Source organism: Amyelois transitella, chromosome 8, assembly GCF_032362555.1.
Source record: "Amyelois transitella isolate CPQ chromosome 8, ilAmyTran1.1, whole genome shotgun sequence".
In the NCBI taxonomy this organism is placed as follows: Eukaryota; Metazoa; Arthropoda; class Insecta; order Lepidoptera; family Pyralidae; genus Amyelois; species Amyelois transitella.
In genome coordinates, this window is record NC_083511.1 from 5,733,655 (window position 1) to 5,754,289 (window position 20,635).

The following is a 20,635-nucleotide window of genomic DNA, read 5'->3' on the forward strand; positions in this document are numbered from 1 at the left end:
TAAAGTAAGTTTACTCAAGAACGGTACTGAAATACTTGTTACTTTTCAGGTACCGTTGGTTACGCACTAGTCTACGTCAGACCCGCCCCCTTTCCTCTTCCGTCTTGCCATGCCTTGCATGTGCAAAACATTATAGCTATCTCTGTTTTAACCGTGTATCTCTCTATTTTTGATCTCTTTTCATTGACCTTTGAATATGCTGAATAATAATACTCTCAAAATCTTTGTTTACTTCTCGACTTGTGCCATCGGGGAAGTGTTTTTGTTATTGTGAGTGAAAATATTTTTAAAATATTGTTGATAAATCTTGTTCCCAATATTACATCTAGCTTTTCCGTTAAGGATTGTGAGCTGACGTATTTTGAACAGCATTATTGAACATTTGTTTATTGTACGCCTTGTTCTAATTCAATATCGAAAAGTCATTGTGAATAATCAAGTGGTTACAATTTTTATTCAGTGTAGTGATTTATTTTGTTATGTAATAATATATATATAAATCGAATATTATCATTAACTTAACATTTTTCAAGCTTTTGTGAATCTAATGGTGTTTTTAAGAAATAAATAAACATTGAAGTTACGCTCAGGACACGTGGGTCTCCGTGAATTAATCGATAGAGACGTAAGACGCGTGCGCCAGTCTCTATCAACGAGACGATTATTTGCCAAGGTCATATAATACAAACACGTGCAATGTCGGATTCTATTTACACACATGAATTTCTTCTAGAGCCAGGTGTTGAGATAAAGCAGGAGTCTCTCCCTCCATTCGAGTTAGGTCCGATGTCCGCATCGGTGCCCATCCCGCAGCGCCGTGCAGACCTCGGAGACTTTAGTTGTGACCTAGACCTGTGTCTGCAAGACACATTGTCTGGCTCCTTTCATAATGTACCCACAATGCAATATAATAAATTGGCTTTTGATTCTGATACATCCAAAATGGAAATTTTAAATAAAATGGATGATGATGATATATTCCAAGTAGACAAGGCAGATTTAATATCAGGACCAACTCTTGCCGAATTGAATGCAAATCCAGACACATTGTTAGAGGATTTGAATTTTGAAGATTTGTTATTGCCAGAGGAAAATGGGTACTGTGTGCAGATTGGTGGGGTTATGAGTGGTTCTCATCGCAACACAGTTCAGTTATCAAACACATTGGCTGCTGAAAGTCCTTGTAGCCCATACAGTCGGGCACAACTTGCATTTTCACCTTCCAGTCAGCATAGTTCTGCATCTTCTAGTTTTGCACAGCCTATGAATCAGCTACCAGAGTTACTGATGCGTCTGGATGGTTATGGTGGTGAAATAACTCTAGGGCAATCAGTGCCTGCATCAACAGTTCTGCCACAATTTCCCACAAGCATCAAACCGCAACAAACACAACTGTCCTCATCAGCTCCCACACATCTCACTATGGAACAGGTGGGTAACATTTTAGAGTAAAAACATTATAGTACAAACCTTTAAACCAGCTTATTCTTTGCTCTGTTTAATTAAAAAACAATCTGACAACATATTTTTTACTGATTTTAAAATTGGTATCTGGTTCATAGGCTACCTTCAATTTATTTCAACCCATCACTCAGGCTTTACGGCATACATTCATATACTTGGGCTACAAAAGTGACAATGGAATCATAAAACGTTAAATAAAGTTTGGCTTTTAGATTTGGCAACGCAGAGAGCCACGAAAGCATTTGCTTTCAACCAGTTCCCTCGCAGAAGCTGGTTCTGCATCATCTTTATCAGGTGGTCTCCTCAGCCCTGGAACTGGTGACTTCTCACAAGATGAAGATGACAAAGATGGGGAATCTGATGAGGACAGTGACAGATATGAGGATCTTTCGTCTGATGGTGTGTAAAGTTATTTTACCGTTCTTTCTTGGTGTAACAATGAATTAACTTCATTTAATAATAATTATAATTAAATTTAATTATTTTTGGAAATATTTTTAAGTATTTCTTTTGTATGTTGAATTAAAAATATTTATAGTTATTATGTTGTTAATTGTACTTGTTGTTAGTGTTGGTTTATAACTAATTTATTTTTGTTTTGATCAATTTAAGTCTTTTTAGATTCCTTATGACATAGGTATTCATTTATGTTTCTATAATAGGTAAACAAGCATATAATGAAAAATAAGGAAAACTTATGATATTGTTTAATTCTTAGAAATTGTGAATAAAGCTAAAGTGACTATTAAGAATAACAAACACCATGAGAAATATGTTCACATTGCTGCATTATTAACAGATTTCTTTAGTCAGATTATTTATTAATTATTGTACACTAGCTTTCCGCCCGCGGCTTCGCCCACGTGTAATTCGGTTATATATAGCGTTTTTTAATGATCTCGACAGGGCTTTTTCTTCCACAGGCTGAAATCTTGTTACAACTGGAATACGCCGAGATTTATGGACCGATTTACGTGATTCTTTTTTTGTTCGGTAGAGTATACTTTCAAGTTGGTCCCGTTGTTACCTAGTCAGGATCTGATGATGGTATTCCAGGGAAATCAAGGGCAAACCTCAAATTTACAGGCAATTACGTTTTTGACAATTTCATAGATCTGTTTAAGTATTTGCGTCTGATAGTCATCATCCCATGTGAATGAGCTGATGATGGAAGGTACAACTCCTCAACGGTTAGGAGTTGAAAGAAAATTCTTACGAAGTTATACGTACATGTGAGGCTATTAGGTTGACCTGATAATAAAAAGTAAATCTCATTAACGTTAAGAATTTAGGTGAAAATGGATGCGGACAAATTTCGTCTCTTCACTTGTTTCCTTTTAGCTGTTTGTATGGGTAGTGTTAACACAAAATAGGGATTTAAAGGCGTGATGTTATTAATGTTATGCATGTATGTACATAATTATGTATGTTATTATGTATGTTAAAGAAACGACTGAAAGTTGTCATACAAAGTCTTTTTTTTTAAGGATGGGAAATCATCAAATGACCTCTCCCGCTCTGGGTGGAACGGAAGGGAGTGTCAGACTTTTACTGACTAAAACCCACCTCGTTCCTTCAGTTGCCCTTTGCGTTCCGGGGCCACGGTATCTCGTTAGAACTTTCCCGCAGCCCCGGCTCAGTTTATCCCGTTTCCCCCCCTTGGGGGTTGACATTTCAAAAATCCCTTCTTAGTGCTCACTTATGTTACTAAAGGAACCTCTGTTCAAAATCTCAGACTCCTATACCGAGCGGTTTCGGCTGTGCGTTAATAAATCAGTCACCCAATCGCACCCCCTAAATCACGATTGGAGGGTAGTTTGAAAAAACTTATAATGTCAAACATATTTACTTGCCTATGTACGTGTTCATGCCAAGTTTCAAGTTTATAAACCCAAGGAATAAGATTTTTCATAGAAACGTTTTTACCCCTTTTCCCCCCCTTGGGGGTTGAATTTCCAAAAATCCATTCTTAGTGCTCCCCTACATATCCCAAGGAACCTACATTCCAAATTTCAGCTGTCTACGACCAGTAGTTTCGACTGTGCGTTGTCTGTCAGTCAGTCACTCAGTAACGGAAGAGTTTTATATATATAGATATTTGTACAATTTGCTCATTGGATAAATATAATGGTACTGAAATATTTTTTGATTTATTATTTCTCAGAGTCAAATGACGAATCAGAAACCAAGCAAGCTCGACTCGCCGCCAAAAAGGAGAAGTTCTTTTGGCAATACAACGTGCAAGCAAAAGGACCAAAAGGACAGAGATTAGTATTACAGAAGAAATCCGAGGACCCCCATGTTCTAAATTCAGTGACAGATCCAGTGTTTAGTCCCAATTGTAGTGTCAGAGGCATTAAACACAGGTAATATTGTTAATTTCTTAAATTCATTTTAATATTTAGAATTTCAGTTGTGTTATAGAATACTTCATTGACAATATGTTTGAATAACAACATTTCTACACCCAAGCATGAATATAATTCAATATAACAATGTTCCATCTTGGCACAAGGGTCGAAACGCGAATCAGATTTTACACGATTGAAGCTGACAAATAATAAAATGTAATTTTTCTGGTCAACATTTTCATAGGAAAACATTTTGGAATGTTATTTTGTTTTATTTACAGTGGCAAAGCTAGAAAAGGTGATGGCAATGACCTTACACCTAACCCAAGGAAGTTATATATGATTGGAAAGGAGCTGGACAACTTGGGCAGAGTGATCAATGATATGATTCCTGTGAGTGAGTTGCCATTCAATGTCCGGCCAAAGACCAGAAAGGAGAAGAATAAATTAGCTTCCCGTGCTTGCCGGTTAAAGAAAAAAGCACAGCACGAGGCAAACAAATTAAAACTTTATGGCCTCCAACAGGAACACAGTAAGTCATTTAAAAACTTTTATAGATTATTTGTAATTTTCTTGATTTACAACTTTATTGAGACTAGGCTTACAATGACGGCCTCTGTGGCGCAGCGGTAGTACGCTTGTCTGTGACACCGGAGGTACCGGGTTCGAATCCCGGCCAGGGCATGATGAGAAAAGAACTTTTTTTGATTGTCCTGGGTCTTGGATGTTTATCTATATAAGTATAAGTATTTATTATAAAATATAGTATCATTGAGTTAGTAGCTCGTACGTAACACAAGTCTCAAACTCACTTTGAGGCTAACTCAATCAGAAAAAAAAATAGATGAACTAAATGTTATAAAAAATCTTTGTTTTTAGTATGCAAGTTGAAAATTTCGAAAAATTTAAAACTAAAATGGCAATTAACGTTATTATATCAAGATAAATTATTTTCAAATAAACATTAATTGTACTAGTAGTTCCATATTTACTATATTTGTTTTATTTTTTTTGCAGAACGACTTCTAAACGGAATACACCAAATGAAGCAACTTTTGGGCAATAGGGTAACTAATCCTCAAAATAATGTGGACTGGTCAGCACATCTTCAGAGCATAGTTAATACAGCCACTGGTACTTATATTTTTACTTTTATTACATTTTCCTATGGACTAATATTGTTTAGACTTTTTGTGCCATATGAGATTTCGAAAACCCACAACATATTTCAATAGAATTGACCCTGTACTAACAACTATTGCTTCTAAGATTTCTTAGGAATTTGTGTTGGCAAGCAGCTGAAGTAAAAACTTTGCCAAATCTTTTCATAATTATTTATCACTAAGTTTTACATACCTATAATGTTTTGAACTGTAGAGAATATGATCAGGAATAATGAGGAATAGAGACGTTTTGCACTTTAGTTCCACAACATTTACAAGAAAAATAAGCTGAAAAACGTGATGGAATGTTTAGTATATAATATACGAATATTAGTAGTTATATAGTTTTTGTTCTTTTTTTTTCAGAGGTAAAAATAGCCGGCAAGACATCCGAATTCGTCAACAAAATCCTTGACAATGTGAAGTCGGGACAAGGCAACGGAGGCCTGACTGACATTTAAAAGGTTAACCAGATGTTAATAATTTAAACGAAAGGCTGTTCTATGTACCTCCAAAGTTAATTAGAAAGAGAGTTTCTATCATATAAAAGCTTAATATTGTCAGAGACAAACTTATTTTTGTATAGTGTAAGTCACTAAAAGCTTTATATGGCAACTATAACAGGATATGTTTCCTAATGTTTACTGTTTATTGTCAAAGTTATAACATTAAGAGGGCGTATCACTTTTAAGTCCTGCCCACAGTAAATATTAATAAAAATCTTCAAAGCAACAATTCTGTATGAAAATATTTTCAATGATGCCTTTTTTATGATAACAGTTGATGTCTCTTAATATTTAAGCATTTTATGAGACTACTTACATTGATTGACATAATAATGTACTACTTATTTTATGATTTTGTGATACTGTTTTGAAGAATTTCATTTTTAGTGGGTAGCACTGAATATACGCTATATTAAGTTAGGTGTCAGTGTTGTCGTAGTAGTTATATGGTTATATCGTATTATTTTAAACAAATTGATAAAATAGCAGGATAACGAATTTGAATAGGTCGTCTAATAACATATGATCATCATTTTTGTGAATATGGTACTTTCATACTCGGGCATTTCAAAATTGTTTTCATACTTGTTATGACAGAGCGTAAAGTGTGCAAATTAAAATAAATTATAATATTAATTTTTTTTTTGTAAAACTGGATTTGCTAATAAATTAAACCATTTTGTATTTTACAAACAAATAGGTACCTATATTATAATGAATGAGGGATATTAATTCAATAACATATTGCATTTATATTTTTACTACTACTAATATAAATAAATTTTTGTTAAATAAGATATTTATTTAACAAAATTATCAACCACAAACATACATACATACATACATAAACTCACGCCTCTTTCCCGGAGCTTCTCTATCTTTGTTCTTTTGCTCAACCACAAAATTGGCTTTAATTCTTGGAAAGAAAGTAAAATACGATGAAATTGCTATTGTATATTTTAAATCAATATTCTTTGTAATTAATAATCGATCAAATAAAATTTAGAGAAAAAATAAGTTTTATATAATCTATTATATAACCATATGTAAATCTACAAAGTTATGACAAAAATTATGTATATATTAGTTGCAAATTCATTTTGTATTTCAAATTATGTATATAACTTGCAATACAAAATAAATTTTGATAGGAGGTTCGTAAAATCTAGGGAAAACACAACACGATGGTTGCGGCAGTTTAAAGGTAATATTTTTTTTAATAAAATATATCGCGCTACTGTTATTATTGAAATGTTCTATAAAATTTCATGTTATATATTCGATCAACATGTTTAACATCTTATGTCTGGTAGTATATCTATTTTTCTAGCTATCAACTACTGAAGTCGAAAAATGATACTGGCTTTTTCGATTTTGCTAAAGGGCATTCGATAAGGAATGGATCAATATTTGGATATGCTACAGTAAAATTGTAAAAATGACGACGGATAGTGTATAAAATATGCTTCTCCGCCTTCAGGAGTCGTTACCAAATCAAGCTATATTCTCGCATGACCTACATTGACCTAACTTTATCTCTAAATTAATCAAATGTATAATTGTATTTAAATAAGGCATAGGTTAAACTGCGGGACATGACGTTGGCAGACACGTCACAGTCATATGATATACATTTTATACATAGATCTGGTCTCGCATAACGGGGAAAAAAATCAGTTGAAAAGGTTAACGCTATAGCGCACCAACTTAAGATAAAACAAAAAGGCAATATTGACGATATATTTTGATCTAATAAATTAGCCAAAACGTCTGTCCATGTAATTAGGAGTCATAAAAACTCATTCTACAGAACATTTTTTTTTTAAATTTGCATGTAACAATGTCTACGTAGAAGAAGAAACCTATTCAAATCCGGTTCTTATTTTTCTGTGATAATTATCTGCATTAAAACTTCAAACAACAACACCAAATTGTCTTAGTTATTAGAGTAATTATAAGTGCTTTCATATATCGTACCATAAGTAATAAATATAAGTATTGTAATCATAGAGTTAATTACATTACATTCGATGTGTTTATTACTTTTACACAAAAAAATGGATGTTTTATAAAATATATATTCACTAGGCAGTTAATATTTAATACTTGTAATTTAAGAAATATGAACTAAAATACTTATAACTTATTTATTGCAAAAGAGAATAAAGAAAAAAAAATGCTTTACAAAGTAGTGCTCTACCATTAGTTTTTATAAGGTAATCGTTTACATAATCTATTATTATATTGCAAATATAATAGCACGAATACAAATCTCTATCTTTAGATATATACCTACAGCAGCCGATTCAAAAACTTGTTCAAATGTTAGTAACCTATATAATATCATGCGCGCTCTTACTTTTGAAGTTTCACAGCTGAAAATGCGATCAGAAATAATGATACTGAAATAGGATATTGAGAAATCACCCGTCACTTAAGCAGCTTAAGAATTCAAAATTATGCTGCCTTAGCCAGATATTTTAAGAACTTGCCTAATGAGTTTACATATACTATCCAGCGGCTAGAGAAAAACTAATGGTAGTTGTACATACATTCGCGTACATTGATAAGGAGACACTTCCAAATATCTGCGCAACTTTTGTATATACATATTAATGCTCGCGACTGTACAGATTTCGTTTTCTTGTGTTTTAAGTATGTAAAATTAAGGGAAGTAACGAGATCGGTCAATGGATATCTTATAGGCAAAAATATAAGATATTGTCATTGTCATATTTACAATGTTAGAATAGAAAAATTGCACAATGATTCTATTATTGTTCGGTACGTACCTAATAACTTCTTAATATAGCCATATATAGCTAACAAATAGAAAGTATTTTTGTGTTATTTTTACCTGTTAAGTGCTAAATCTTTTGAAAGGGATCTACTTAACATTTGTAATGCGCGCTATAGAAGTGACGGTCCATAGTTAAAAATCGAATTCATAAAATTTTGTTTGTGATAAATGAGTATAATAATTAAGATAAGGTTTAATTCTCAAAATAGCAACAGCTTTTATCAATTTTGAATTTGTGGCCCTCTGACCTGTATTATTACCACGTTACAATGTGATTATTAAAAAGAAGTAATAAATATAAATATAATAAATATATACGGGACAAATTACACTGATTGAGTTAGCCTCGAAGTAAGTTCGAGACTTGTGTTACGAGATACTAACTCAACGATACTATATTTTATAATAAATACTTATAAAGATAAACATCCAAGACCCAGGCCAATCAGAAAAAGTTCTTTTCTCATCATGCCCTGGCCGGGAATCGAACCCGGGACCCCCAGTGTCACAGACAAGCGTATTACCGCTGCGCCACAGAGGCCGTCAGTAATGTTTGTAACGCGATTGCTTATTTGTCGTAAGGGCTATAATCTTCGAAAATACTGAACCGATCATGTAATTTAAAGTTCTTTCACCATAAAAAGTTACATCACCTGCGGGGGTTTTAAGCTATTTACCACGGGCGAAGTCGTAGCTATTTTGGGAATTATGCATTCCATGCGCCATATGTCTATCGCTCAAATATTAATCGGTGAAATAATGATAAATGTAAGTCTGACATTATAATTAATAGGCCACATATGAAACCAGTCAATGTGGTCCTTTTTACCAATAATGAGTATCATGGGACCTGGACACTTATGAATATCTACTGAAATAATCAATTGTTAAATGCTCCTGTATATACTTTTATTTTGTGTATAAGTATCTTATTCACGAAAGTTGAGCGAAAGAGATTAGACTTGCTTTATCAATATTTGTGAGGGTGCCTATGCCCACAATTGGAATATTATAGGCTGACGAGATCATTTCTTATACATTTATTTAAGTTTATGTACAGTCAACGGCATAGAAACCTAACCCGAATGGTTTTGGTTTGTACGAACATGGGGTCATGTTTTCTACCGTTGATTGTACAACTAGATTTAAAAATATGATATTAGTAGTTTATCGTTAGAATAGATCTGCTAAATTTATAGATATTTAAGATTAGAGATAAGCAACGTGTTGTAAACATGTTTATAAACATGAGTCATCAGACATATTTTTTTGTTTAAACTTTGTCGTCATTGCAATAAATTTTTGATGTTTATTGCCCCTTTTATAATAAGTATAGTATTTATTGTTTTGTTAATTGGTTATATTTGTTTAATAAAAAAAATCGTTCTAATGATTTATTTATTCATCAGGTTCTGTATTATGCACCTACATATATGTAGTATTATACAATAATGATTTTCGTGAAACAATTAAATGCCTGAATGTTTGCCATATTTTTATCATACATTTCGCATAGTTTTTAATTAAAGACTTAAATTTGTATAAATTTGACGCAATTTTACTTATACCCGGATCGTACAACGCGAAATTATATAACTATTAGATACTTACTTCTTATAAGTATGCATATATAATGTATAATGTTATAATTTTAATTACCACTAAGGTACTCCTTTTTCGGTACCGCTGTTTCGTCCGAAGTTTAAAACACTAAGTATGTATAAAATTTTCAGTCATGGCTCTGATATGTGGTAAAGAGGGGAAAGACCTTTAGTTTAAAATCATAGCTCCCTAAATTTCACCACACGAACACCATCGCTTTATCTTTTGGGCGTTCATGCTTACATATTATCAGTGTAACTAAAAGACTAATCAAACACGATACATTTTTATGAAATTTGCACTCACTGTCCTTAGAGAGCCTCGCCCGCAATGGAGCTTTTACTTTTACACATTATAGATGAAAGGTACTAACTACCTAACATAACAAAACAGTTGATTTAATGTTCGATTCTAGTGCAGGATTAAAAAAAAAATGTATAATTAGTAATACTATACAATAATTATAGTATTGGGAAAATTACTATTGGTATAACAGCAGGTTTTAGACTCAAACGTGTAGTCATTTCTTTAAATGTAAAACTTGGATGTGGTTTGAGGTTGTGTGGGTTTCGCCAGTTATTAAACAGTTTTCAGTTTAGCAATTCGGAAAGGAATAACATGAAAGTGTATAATTATTACTGATTTATCACATCTGTTAATGTAATTGCTAAACTTTAAAGGGGCTAGGTTTATGATTCCTTAGGTCTTAAGTAGAGGTGAAAATTACCGAAAGTTTCGGAAACTTTGGAAGTTTTCAGGAATATTTCGGGAAGTATTCGCGAAAACTTCCAAAGTTACGGTAATTTTGGAAGTTTTCAAATCGATGATTTATTTACAATAACAGCAAAAAGGGCTGCAATAAACTTAAACAATGTCACTATTTAGTCACAAACCAAGCGCATTCGTAAGTAGAAGTATCTGTTTGACGAAATATCGGTAAATTTCGGATAGATTTCAACATTAAAAAAACAAAATTTTTGTTTTTCATTTTAAAATGCATACATACATACATAAAATTACGCCTCTTTCCCGGGGGGTAGGCAGAGACTACGTCTTTCCACTTGCCACGATCTCTGCATACTTCCTTCGCTTCATCCATATTCATAACTCTCTTCATGCAAGCTCGGCGGTTTCGGGTACTTTTGACCTGACCCTTTACCAGGACGTCCTTTTCTATTCCTGTAACTAAGTACATTTTCTTTCACATCACAACATTCCCTTATCACGCTGTTCCTTATCCGGTCACTCAGTTTCACGCCCATCATACTCCTTAACACTCTCATTTCCACCGCATTTATTCTGCTTTCGTGCTTCTTTTGCCATATCCAACTTTCACTCCCATACATTAATGTCGGGACCAACACGCCCCTGTGCACAGCCAGTCGAGCCTTTTTGGATAGTTTCTGACTGCTCATAAAGGCATGCAAAGCTCCATTCACCATGTTCCCCGCGTTCACTCTCCTTTCAATATCACTATCACACTTGCCATCTGATGTAAACTTTGATCCTAGATATACAAACTCTTTCACTTGCTCAACTTTTTCTCCTCCAATCAAAATATTACATGCTGTCATTTCTTTCTCCATTTCAAAAACTAGTGTTTTAGTTTTACTTACGTTCACTTTCATTCCTTTCTCTTTTAAAGCTTCATGCATACAGTTTACCATCTCCTGTAACTCCTCCGCTGATGACGCCAGTATAACCTGATCGTCGGCATAGAGCAGACATTTGACTAGTAACTCATTCATCTTTAATCCACTTTCAGACTCTTTCAAATCTGTCAAACAACTATCCATACATAGGTTGAACAGCCACGGTGACGCAACACATCCTTGCTATAACAGTGGCTTCCAGCGCTTTCCGATTGCACAGAAATTATTCCATCATTAGAACATTGCCACCTCATCGAGTCTGGCTTGGCAACTTTAAAGTTTCCCTTTATCGTTACCATATTTAGCTTTTTGCATATTCTCAAAATAGGCTGATTCAACGTGACGTTTTTTTTATATAACTTATGATTTTAATAACTGTGTCATTAAGAACTTTAAAGTTTTGTGGTTTTACTATATCTTTTAAGAGCAAATTAAAGGCTCGCGATGCACAACCAACTGCAAATGTATGTACATATTCATCTTCCACCATTCTCCACAGTGCTTTCATGTTATTTGTATTATCGGTAGTTACCGCGACAAATTTTTATGGTCCTATTTCGTCTATCACACATTTTAACTGAGTGAACAGATAGTAAGATGTCTATTAGTGCCCGATTAGTGCTAGGAAAGACGCATTTATAAAAGAAGGTTTAGGTGTAGTAATAATAAAATTAATTGTACCTCTGCCGTTTATATCAGTCCAACCGTTCATAACTAAAGCAAGGGCTTCAGCTCGATTTATAATATCAGTTGTTTCCGTTCTTATACGTTCGTACTCCGCATTCAAAAAGCTATTGCTAATCATATACCTGGTTGGAACTGTATACATTCGGGATTAAGGGCATTGATTGCATTTTGCCAGAAACTTGAATCTAAATTTCTCGTGCAAAACTAAGGTCTATTCTTTCTTTTTCTTTGCGGTAATGCAATGAGTTGACTGTTGTTGTTGATAAGATTGTGAATCTTGGGTAGAACAGCACGACTACAGCGTATTTTCTAGTACAAGATTAGGCGTTGGTGGAATAAACAGCTGGCCATGGACTTGTTTTGATGTTGACGAAAGTGAGACAGTTGAAACAGAAGTCTTCTTCTTGTGACTGACTGTTTCATAAGGGCGACGGCGGCATTCGGCTCATACAGAGGCGGCCATAGTACTACTACACAGCGGCGTACATATCTTTGATAAAAGCCGCCAACCTTGACCTTTAAAATAAACTATTATAGCAAACCGTAGCGCCAAATACCCGGTACGAGCGAATCGCGCATGCGCGCCACGGCGATATCGTGACTAATCCAATAGTTATCGACCCTGACATCGCCGTCCAATCATAGGCCACGACGCACGCGCCACCACTACGAGTTCCCACCGCGTCCGTCCGCCATGTTTATGACTCTCTTCCGCCCTTTCTTTCCTTTCTTCTCTTTTGGTAAGTCACCGCGTGCGCGTCTCTCCTAACACTGTTTTGTTAAATACCTTAGTCAGGGCTAATTAATTTTAAAGAACTCAACCCTTGTTCTCATTACAATAGTTTTTATATATATATTCTGTGTAGTGTACCAAATAAACCTTTTATCAACAAAGTGACTTTTATCATCTACAACACTACCTCATATGTGGCGCTCCAACGTTAGTTTTTCATACAGTGTTAGTGTTCAGTTTTTTTTTCCCGGTGACTCAAAATGCCGATAACAAGGAGTCGTGCGGCAAGTCTAACTCGCAAGGAAGATACACCAGAGGTATTTCAAGACCCTTCGCGACCAACGTCGCCGTCTGCCAATTTTCAATATGGCAGCGACGCCGCCGCTTCATCGCCAACGCTACGTACCGACGCCACGTTTTCGGGAGAAAACGTCGCAACCATAATCGCGTCACTTCAGCGATCTCAAACCGAAGCATTCAGAGACTTGCTGGAGTCCGTAACGAGGGCAAACTCCACTCCCATATCGGTTCCGCTAGGTCAAGGAACCCTAGCGCGCTGCACATTTACATTCGCGGGCAAACCTCAAGAAAGCGTTGAGGCATTCATAGACGCTGTCGAAGCCTACAGCGATTGTGCCCAAGTCGCGGATGCTAACATCATAAAAGGGCTATCGTTCCTTTTCAAAGACGAAGCTGCCACGTGGTGGCAAGGAATCAAACACTCGGTGTCGTCATGGCAGGAAGCCAAAAATAATCTCGTTAGTGCATTTGGTGATCGACGGCCACCTCATCGTATTTATTTAGAAATATTTGCTAAACCGCAGAAGGAAGAAAATACGGACATATTCGTATCACGTATTCGTGCCCTTCTCGCCCGGCTGCCGAAAGGCGATCTGTCTGTGTCCGCGCAACTAGACATAACATACGGGTTGCTCCACAGCCGTATTAGGAAAAGAATACGAAGAGAAGAATTTAATAATTTTGCCGATTTGCTCCGCCTGGCGCGAACCATCGAGGATTCATTCGACGAGGCCCGGAGGCCTAGTTCAGGTCCCGCCATCCCTCCTCCCCCGTCTTCTGATACCGCACCCGCACGCGTTCCGACCGTAGCCGCGCGCGCACCCGCGCGCCCCTCGGCGCGGCCTCCACCTCCTTCAGCTCCGGTGCGACAACCACCTGCGTCAGCTGCCCCGACGGCGACGCAAACGCAGGAGTCCGCCGCCGTCACTAAGAAATCCCGGCCAACGTGTGTTTACTGCAAACGTTTCGGACATACCAGGGACCAGTGTCGTAAGTTGAAGAATCAAAGTGAGTCGCAATCTTTTAATAACTTTGCGGAAGTGCATAACGATAATAATAATGCTAGTGAAATATCAAGTGCGCAAAACCAAGCATTTTATTCTTTAAATTCACGGGACATACAAAGTGTTTCGTCGCGTTTTTCATCCAAAAACTGTAGTCATAAATCATGTAATAGTAGGCATAATCAAATATCTAGTTATAAGTTACATTCTCCACATAATTTTATAAGTAATAATAATTCGCATTTTTCTGATGACGTATTTTGTGCTCCTAATGACAACAGATGTAACTCCAAAATTCCAAAAAACGATTTTTCCCAATTTTGTCAAACATCATGTTGTAATTCGAAATCTTGTTTATGTGAGTTATCAAATTGTCCAAATATAAAGTGCCATAAGCCTAAAAATACAAAAATAATTTTTTGCACTAAATCTTGTAAGGAAAATTGTCTTAATTCAAATTTTTCAAATAATGATGTAACTACTAAACATTCCATTCAAAGTAACAATTCTATTTTGCCTATATCTGTTTGTGACAATTCGAATTTTGAAAACGGTCCTAACTCCGAAAATTCAAATAACGGAGTTAACTACTTTTGTGATGAGACCAGTAGTGACATTTTTCCTATGTGCAAAAATGGTAATGTAAATAAGTTATGTTGTGATAATTTTTTTTTATGTAGCGGAACCGATGTTGCGCGCGGTGACGATTTCGCGGAAACCACCTTTGGGCGCGATTTAAGACCCATTTTTAATATTAAAATTTTAGGTTTTCACGGTACCGCGTTGATAGACACGGCGGCCAAGCACTGTATTGCTGGCCACTCGCTATATACTCTCCTTCTAAGTCAGGGACATCGCCTCCACTCGTCGTCGCGTGAAATAAAGCTTGCCGACGGCGTAGTGCGCTCCATGGATGTACTCACCACCACTATTGATGTGCACTTAGAAACGAAAATTATCACCATGCCTTTTATAATTTTTCCCGAATCAACTAATAATGAAACATTGTTAGGTATCGATTTTATTACCGCCGCCGGCGTAGTTATAGATTTTTATAAGGGCGTATGGTTCTTCAGTACTAATGGTGAGGTCCAATATAAACTGTGCTTCGAACCTATCTCGCGTAGTGTGTCCTGTGCTTCAGCAGAAATTTTAAGAGCTGATGAAGGTACTCAGCTTACGCCTGCCGAGCGACAAGCGCTTGCTGGCGTCATCGCCAGGTACACTCACGTGTTTAAAGTAGGGGGAGGCCCCACACCACATGCAGAACATCGCATTGATACAGGTGAGCACCCACCAATAGCCGTACCGCCTTACCGTCTCAACCCCGCTAAGAAAGAGTTGATGAAAAATGAAATAGATAAGATGTTGCAAGACGACATCATCGAAGAGTGTGAATCAGCTTGGTGTTCACCGGCGCTAATGGTGCCGAAGTCCAATGGTGGTATTCGCTTCTGCGTCGATTACAGGCGTTTGAATGCAGTTACCAAAGCTGACACATACCCAATGCCACGCATTGATGAATTGCTTCAGAGTACAAAACGAGACTGCTACATGAGCACACTGGACCTGCGCTCATCGTACTGGCAGGTAAGTGTACGCGAGGCTGACAGAGACAAAACAGCTTTTGTCTGCCCGTTGGGAACCTACAGGTTTAAAAGGATGCCCTTTGGCCTTCGTAACGCGCCAGCTACGTTCCAGCGTCTCATCGATCGTCTTCGTTCCTGCTCTGCTCTTAAAGACGTAACTGTTCTTGCATATTTAGATGATTTGCTCGTCATTTCTCAAGGTTACCAACGCCATCTACAGGATCTAGATGCAGTTTTCAAGCGGCTCGCCGAATTCAACCTCCACGTTAACAGGGACAAGTGCTTTTTCGCTAGAGATAGCGTCAAATACCTAGGGCACGTAATAACGCAAGAAGGCGTATCCACAGACCCTGCTAAAGTGAGTGCCGTCCTTGAAATGAAAGAACCAGGTACGTTAAAACACTTGCGAACTTTCTTGCAAACATGCTCATGGTTCAGAAAGTTCATTCCGAACTTTTCTAAAGTCGCCGAACCTTTGACACGTCTAACTAGGAAAAGCCAAGCCTGGTCATGGGGCATAGAACAGACACAGGCATTTAATGAGCTTAAGCGTCTATTGACTACAGCTCCAATACTGGTTCAAGCCGATTTCAGTCGTCCCTTTATTCTGCGTACAGACGCAAGTAACTACGCTTTAGGTGCGGTTTTATTACAGGGCGATAACAATCAGGAAAGGCCGATCGAGTACGCTAGCCGTCTCCTTAACGCTGCGGAGCGGAATTACTCCACTACTGAACGAGAGGCACTCGCCGTAGTGTGGGCGGTAGAGCGATTTCGACCTTACCTAGACGGCCAACCAGTTATAATCGGCAGCGATCATCAACCTCTCCGCTGGCTGCTGTCTTTGAAATCGCCAGCCGGTAGGTTAGTTCGTTGGGCCCTAAAGCTCCAATCCTTTGACATCAAATTCCAATATACTCCAGGTAAGGCAAATGTTGTGGCAGACACCCTGAGTAGGCCGATATGTTCTGAGAAATCTCGCACGGACTGTGGTCTTTGCTCTGTTATCTGTGATCTGCCTGCTAAATCACCCAGCCAGCTCCGCCAAGAACAGACTGCGGACCCTGAATTGGAAAAGGTTATCAAGGAGCTCGAGGGAACGGATGACGTCGCAGCACAACGATGGCTAGATAGAGGCTATCTAATGGATCAGGGAGTCTTGTACCGTTTTAATCCAGACTCTGACACTGAATCCCCTCAACTAGTCATTCCGGCCAGTCAAGTTGCAGATATTTTGAAGGAGTTACATGACTCCCCAACAGCTGGTCATCAAGGTATTGATAGAACCTATCAAAAAGTAGCTCAGTTGTATTATTTCACAGGTATGCGGAGAATAATCACCGATTATGTCAAAGCCTGCATCCACTGTCAACGCTACAAAGCTAATAACTCCAAGCCACCTGGTTTACTTCAAACTCCCGTTATGAACCAACGTAACGAAGTGTTGGCTATTGACTTGTTCGGCCCTTTACCGGAAGGAGACCAGGGGGAGCGATGGATCCTACTAGTAGAAGACACAGCAACTCGATGGACCGAGTTGTATGCTTTAAAAGATGCGACAGCCGAAGCGTGTGCGAAAATCCTCATCGAGGAATATTTTCTGAGATTCGGACTACCTCGCAGGATCATTTCAGACAACGGAGTACAATTTGTTTCCGCTGTCATGCGACAGTGCATGACAGTGCTCCATATTAAACAAAATTTTGTTCCTCTTTACCACCCGGAGTCTAATCCTGCGGAGCGTAAAAACCGCGATTTGAAGGCAATGCTGGCTCATCTCGTCGAAGAAGACCATACCTCCTGGCCCAAAAAGTTACCTTTAATCAGGTTTGCCATGAACGGTGCAAAATGTCGAACCACTGGACAAACGCCGGCATACCTCACATTTGCCAGAGAAATGAGGTCTCCCACCGAGGTCATGCATGACCTCCGCACAATTTTAGACAAAGGTAATTTTGTCCCACAAATAACGCCTTACCTTAGGAAATTTATCAGTTCGTTGTCAGCGATTCGTGAACGCGTGGAATCCCAACAGGACAAAACCAAACAATATGCTGATGCATCTCGCCGACCATCAGAGAATTTTGAGGTAGGTGATCTTGTTTTACTAAAATCTCACCTGTTGAGCAAAGGCTCACAAAACCTTACGTCCAAATTCTTCCCACGCCGCGACGGACCATATAAAATTTTTGAAAAACTTAGTCCAACCACTTTCACTATCGCTAGTACTGAAAATCCTGACGTCATTATTGGTAAATACCACTCCCAGGATCTTACGCGCTATCGCAGTAATAGTGACTCTCTGCCTAAACCGTTAGTTCCGAAAAGGAGACGTGGTCGTCCGGCTACGGTTAAAGAGGTACCAGTCCAGGAGCGTGGGCGTTCTCCAGGACTTGAGGGGGAGTATATAGCAAACCGTAGCGCCAAATACCCGGTACGAGCGAATCGCGCATGCGCGCCACGGCGATATCGTGACTAATCCAATAGTTATCGACCCTGACATCGCCGTCCAATCATAGGCCACGACGCACGCGCCACCACTACGAGTTCCCACCGCGTCCGTCCGCCATGTTTATGACTCTCTTCCGCCCTTTCTTTCCTTTCTTCTCTTTTGGTAAGTCACCGCGTGCGCGTCTCTCCTAACACTGTTTTGTTAAATACCTTAGTCAGGGCTAATTAATTTTAAAGAACTCAACCCTTGTTCTCATTACAATAGTTTTTATATATATATTCTGTGTAGTGTACCAAATAAACCTTTTATCAACAAAGTGACTTTTATCATCTACAACACTACCTCATACTATAGATTTTATATTTTATTGATAAATAACGTTGTAATTTTACTGTAGTACACTCACTGTCGTGTAAGCGTGATCCCGGTTCCTTCATTTGTCACAGAGCGAGAGCTCGCTTTCCTATTTTGTAGTTTATTACTGCTTGTTAAATATAATGATATGTATAAAATAACATAATTAATCGTGTAAAGGCATGTCCCTTGCATTGGAATATTGCTGTCGTAAGTAAAAAAATATTATTTCAAAACTTCCAAAACTGCCGGCAACTTTGGAAGTTTTCGGGAAAGTTACCTTACGTTAGGAAATATTCCTGGTAATTTTCATCTCTAGTCTTAAGATTTCGCAATTGGAACCTTACTAAAAGTCCAATGTAATAAAGCATTTGTTAAAATATTTTTATTGTTTGTAAATGGGTCACTGAGATTTAAAGTTTATGATATGTTATGATATAATAATAAATTTATCTTTCAAAGTCTTAAACTGGTCTGCGATTCTATAGGCTGTGTTTATTTGTATGAACTCATTGTAAGTTTCATATAAGTTTTAATTTTCAGACTAATAAGTATTTTAAATCATTTCTTATTTAGGGTTTTCATCAATGTTTAATGCTTAATGGCTAATGTTGGTGTTTTCCCAATATCATATTGTGTTATATGTGTATGGATGTTGAATAAAATTTTAATATAATACATATACGTGTTTTCTTCACAGAAGTTAAAAGCTCAAATATCAAAAAGAAAAAATACAAAAATAGTATTTTATTTTTCATCGATTCAAATATACAAATTAGAATTGAGAATGTTGTGGGCTCTTGGTATGGAGTTGTGAATCAAGTTTAATTTTTTCAATAAGTTCTGCATTCCATCATTCTGGAACTCCTCTGTACATTCCAAGTAACAGATAACTGCTACCCCAGGAAGGTTCAAGAACTCTGATAAACAAATAACTGAAAAGACAATAAATAAACTCAATTTAAAAGGGAATAAATTTAACTGACAGGTTGCTACAATAAATGTTTCCACAGTGTTGATTATTTTTACTCTTCACTTGATAAGTATGTGCAAGATATTAAAGACAAAAATTACCTCCTGCACTTAATCCAGTGATTATATTTGGTTGCTCTAATCTCGGGTAATCAAAATTCAATGATTTTGAGGCTACATTGCTTGTGAAGACAGCTCTTATAATGCAGTCTGTGTTAGAAATATCAGATGATTGATACTCTGCAAGTGGCTTTGTCTGTATAGCTATAACGTTTTTACTAGCAACAATGAAAGGCCTGAGAAGCTCAACAATTTCACTACTTTGTAATAAATTGTAATCCTTAACGACACACAGGTAAGCATTCAGAGATTTTTCTCTATAAATGTGTAAATTTACTTCGTTTATTGTATTTATCATTTCCAATTCGTGTTGAGATTGTACAGATGTAATTTCTGATAAATATTTTCCTTCAAGAACAATAAAAGATTCCACGTTCGTCAGTGTGTCGACACTTTTCTGCAATATTAATCTGTAATAAAACGATATTTTGAACATAATAAAATATAAATTATTTGTAATTAGTCTCTGCCTACCCCTCCGGGAAAGAGGCGTGATTTTTATGTATGTAGGTAGGTAATTAAATAAAATGTTTGTAAAAAAATTGTAATTTAATTGGTACCTACTCTGTCAAATGTTCCGGTGTAATGTCGTCCCAATCTTCCCAAGTCGTTCTACTTGTAGGTTCAACTATTTCCCCAAAAGAAGCCATATTTTTGATTTGAAATGAATTAAATTTTTCCTCAGTATCGATATGATTTTCAAAAATATCAAGTCATCTGAGTTTATGGTTTTTGACATCATAAATCCTTTGGCTATTTTAGTGTTGTCTTGTTTGTCATTTTATTGACATTTGTGCCAAACAATGAGAGCCAACTTGATAAACACAATTTTGTCACAACACAATACATAGCCGGTGTAACAAAAAGTATTGTCAGTATCAGCGTT

General features: G+C 36.9%; 2 protein-coding genes across 2 annotated transcripts; one reads left to right on the forward strand and one right to left on the reverse strand.

Moving 5' to 3' along the window:
* The first annotated feature begins 141 nt into the window (after nucleotides 1-141).
* LOC106137277 (uncharacterized) lies at nucleotides 142-8,866 on the forward strand. The gene is made up of 6 exons (XM_013338085.2): nucleotides 142-1,431; nucleotides 1,677-1,863; nucleotides 3,629-3,830; nucleotides 4,097-4,347; nucleotides 4,833-4,949; nucleotides 5,345-8,866. Exons 1-6 carry the CDS (start codon nucleotides 697-699, stop codon nucleotides 5,437-5,439), a joined length of 1,587 nt encoding a protein of 528 aa, XP_013193539.1. The 5' UTR covers nucleotides 142-696; the 3' UTR covers nucleotides 5,440-8,866.
* Nucleotides 8,867-19,375: 10,509 nt separating this feature from the next.
* Nucleotides 19,376-20,570, reverse strand: LOC106136999 (uncharacterized). The gene is made up of 3 exons (XM_013337727.2): nucleotides 20,314-20,570; nucleotides 19,732-20,159; nucleotides 19,376-19,592 (listed from the first exon to the last, which is right to left on the reverse strand). Exons 1-3 carry the CDS (start codon nucleotides 20,397-20,399, stop codon nucleotides 19,420-19,422), a joined length of 687 nt encoding a protein of 228 aa, XP_013193181.1. The 5' UTR covers nucleotides 20,400-20,570; the 3' UTR covers nucleotides 19,376-19,419.
* Between the last annotated feature and the right edge of the window lie 65 nt (nucleotides 20,571-20,635).

Bases quoted from the DNA above. Each gene is read 5' to 3' on its own strand.
- LOC106137277 (XM_013338085.2), top strand. From the start codon at position 697: ATGTCGGATTCTATTTACACACATGAATTTCTTCTAGAGCCAGGTGTT. The intron at 4,348-4,832 runs GTAAGTCATTTA...TTTTTTTTGCAG, and splicing joins TGGCCTCCAACAGGAACACA to AACGACTTCTAAACGGAATA. The intron at 4,950-5,344 runs GTACTTATATTT...TTTTTTTTTCAG, and splicing joins CATAGTTAATACAGCCACTG to AGGTAAAAATAGCCGGCAAG.
- LOC106136999 (XM_013337727.2), bottom strand. From the start codon at position 20,399: ATGGCTTCTTTTGGGGAAATAGTTGAACCTACAAGTAGAACGACTTGG. The intron at 20,160-20,313 runs GTAGGTACCAAT...GTTTTATTACAG, and splicing joins ACACCGGAACATTTGACAGA to ATTAATATTGCAGAAAAGTG. The intron at 19,593-19,731 runs GTAATTTTTGTC...TTGTCTTTTCAG, and splicing joins CACTGGATTAAGTGCAGGAG to TTATTTGTTTATCAGAGTTC.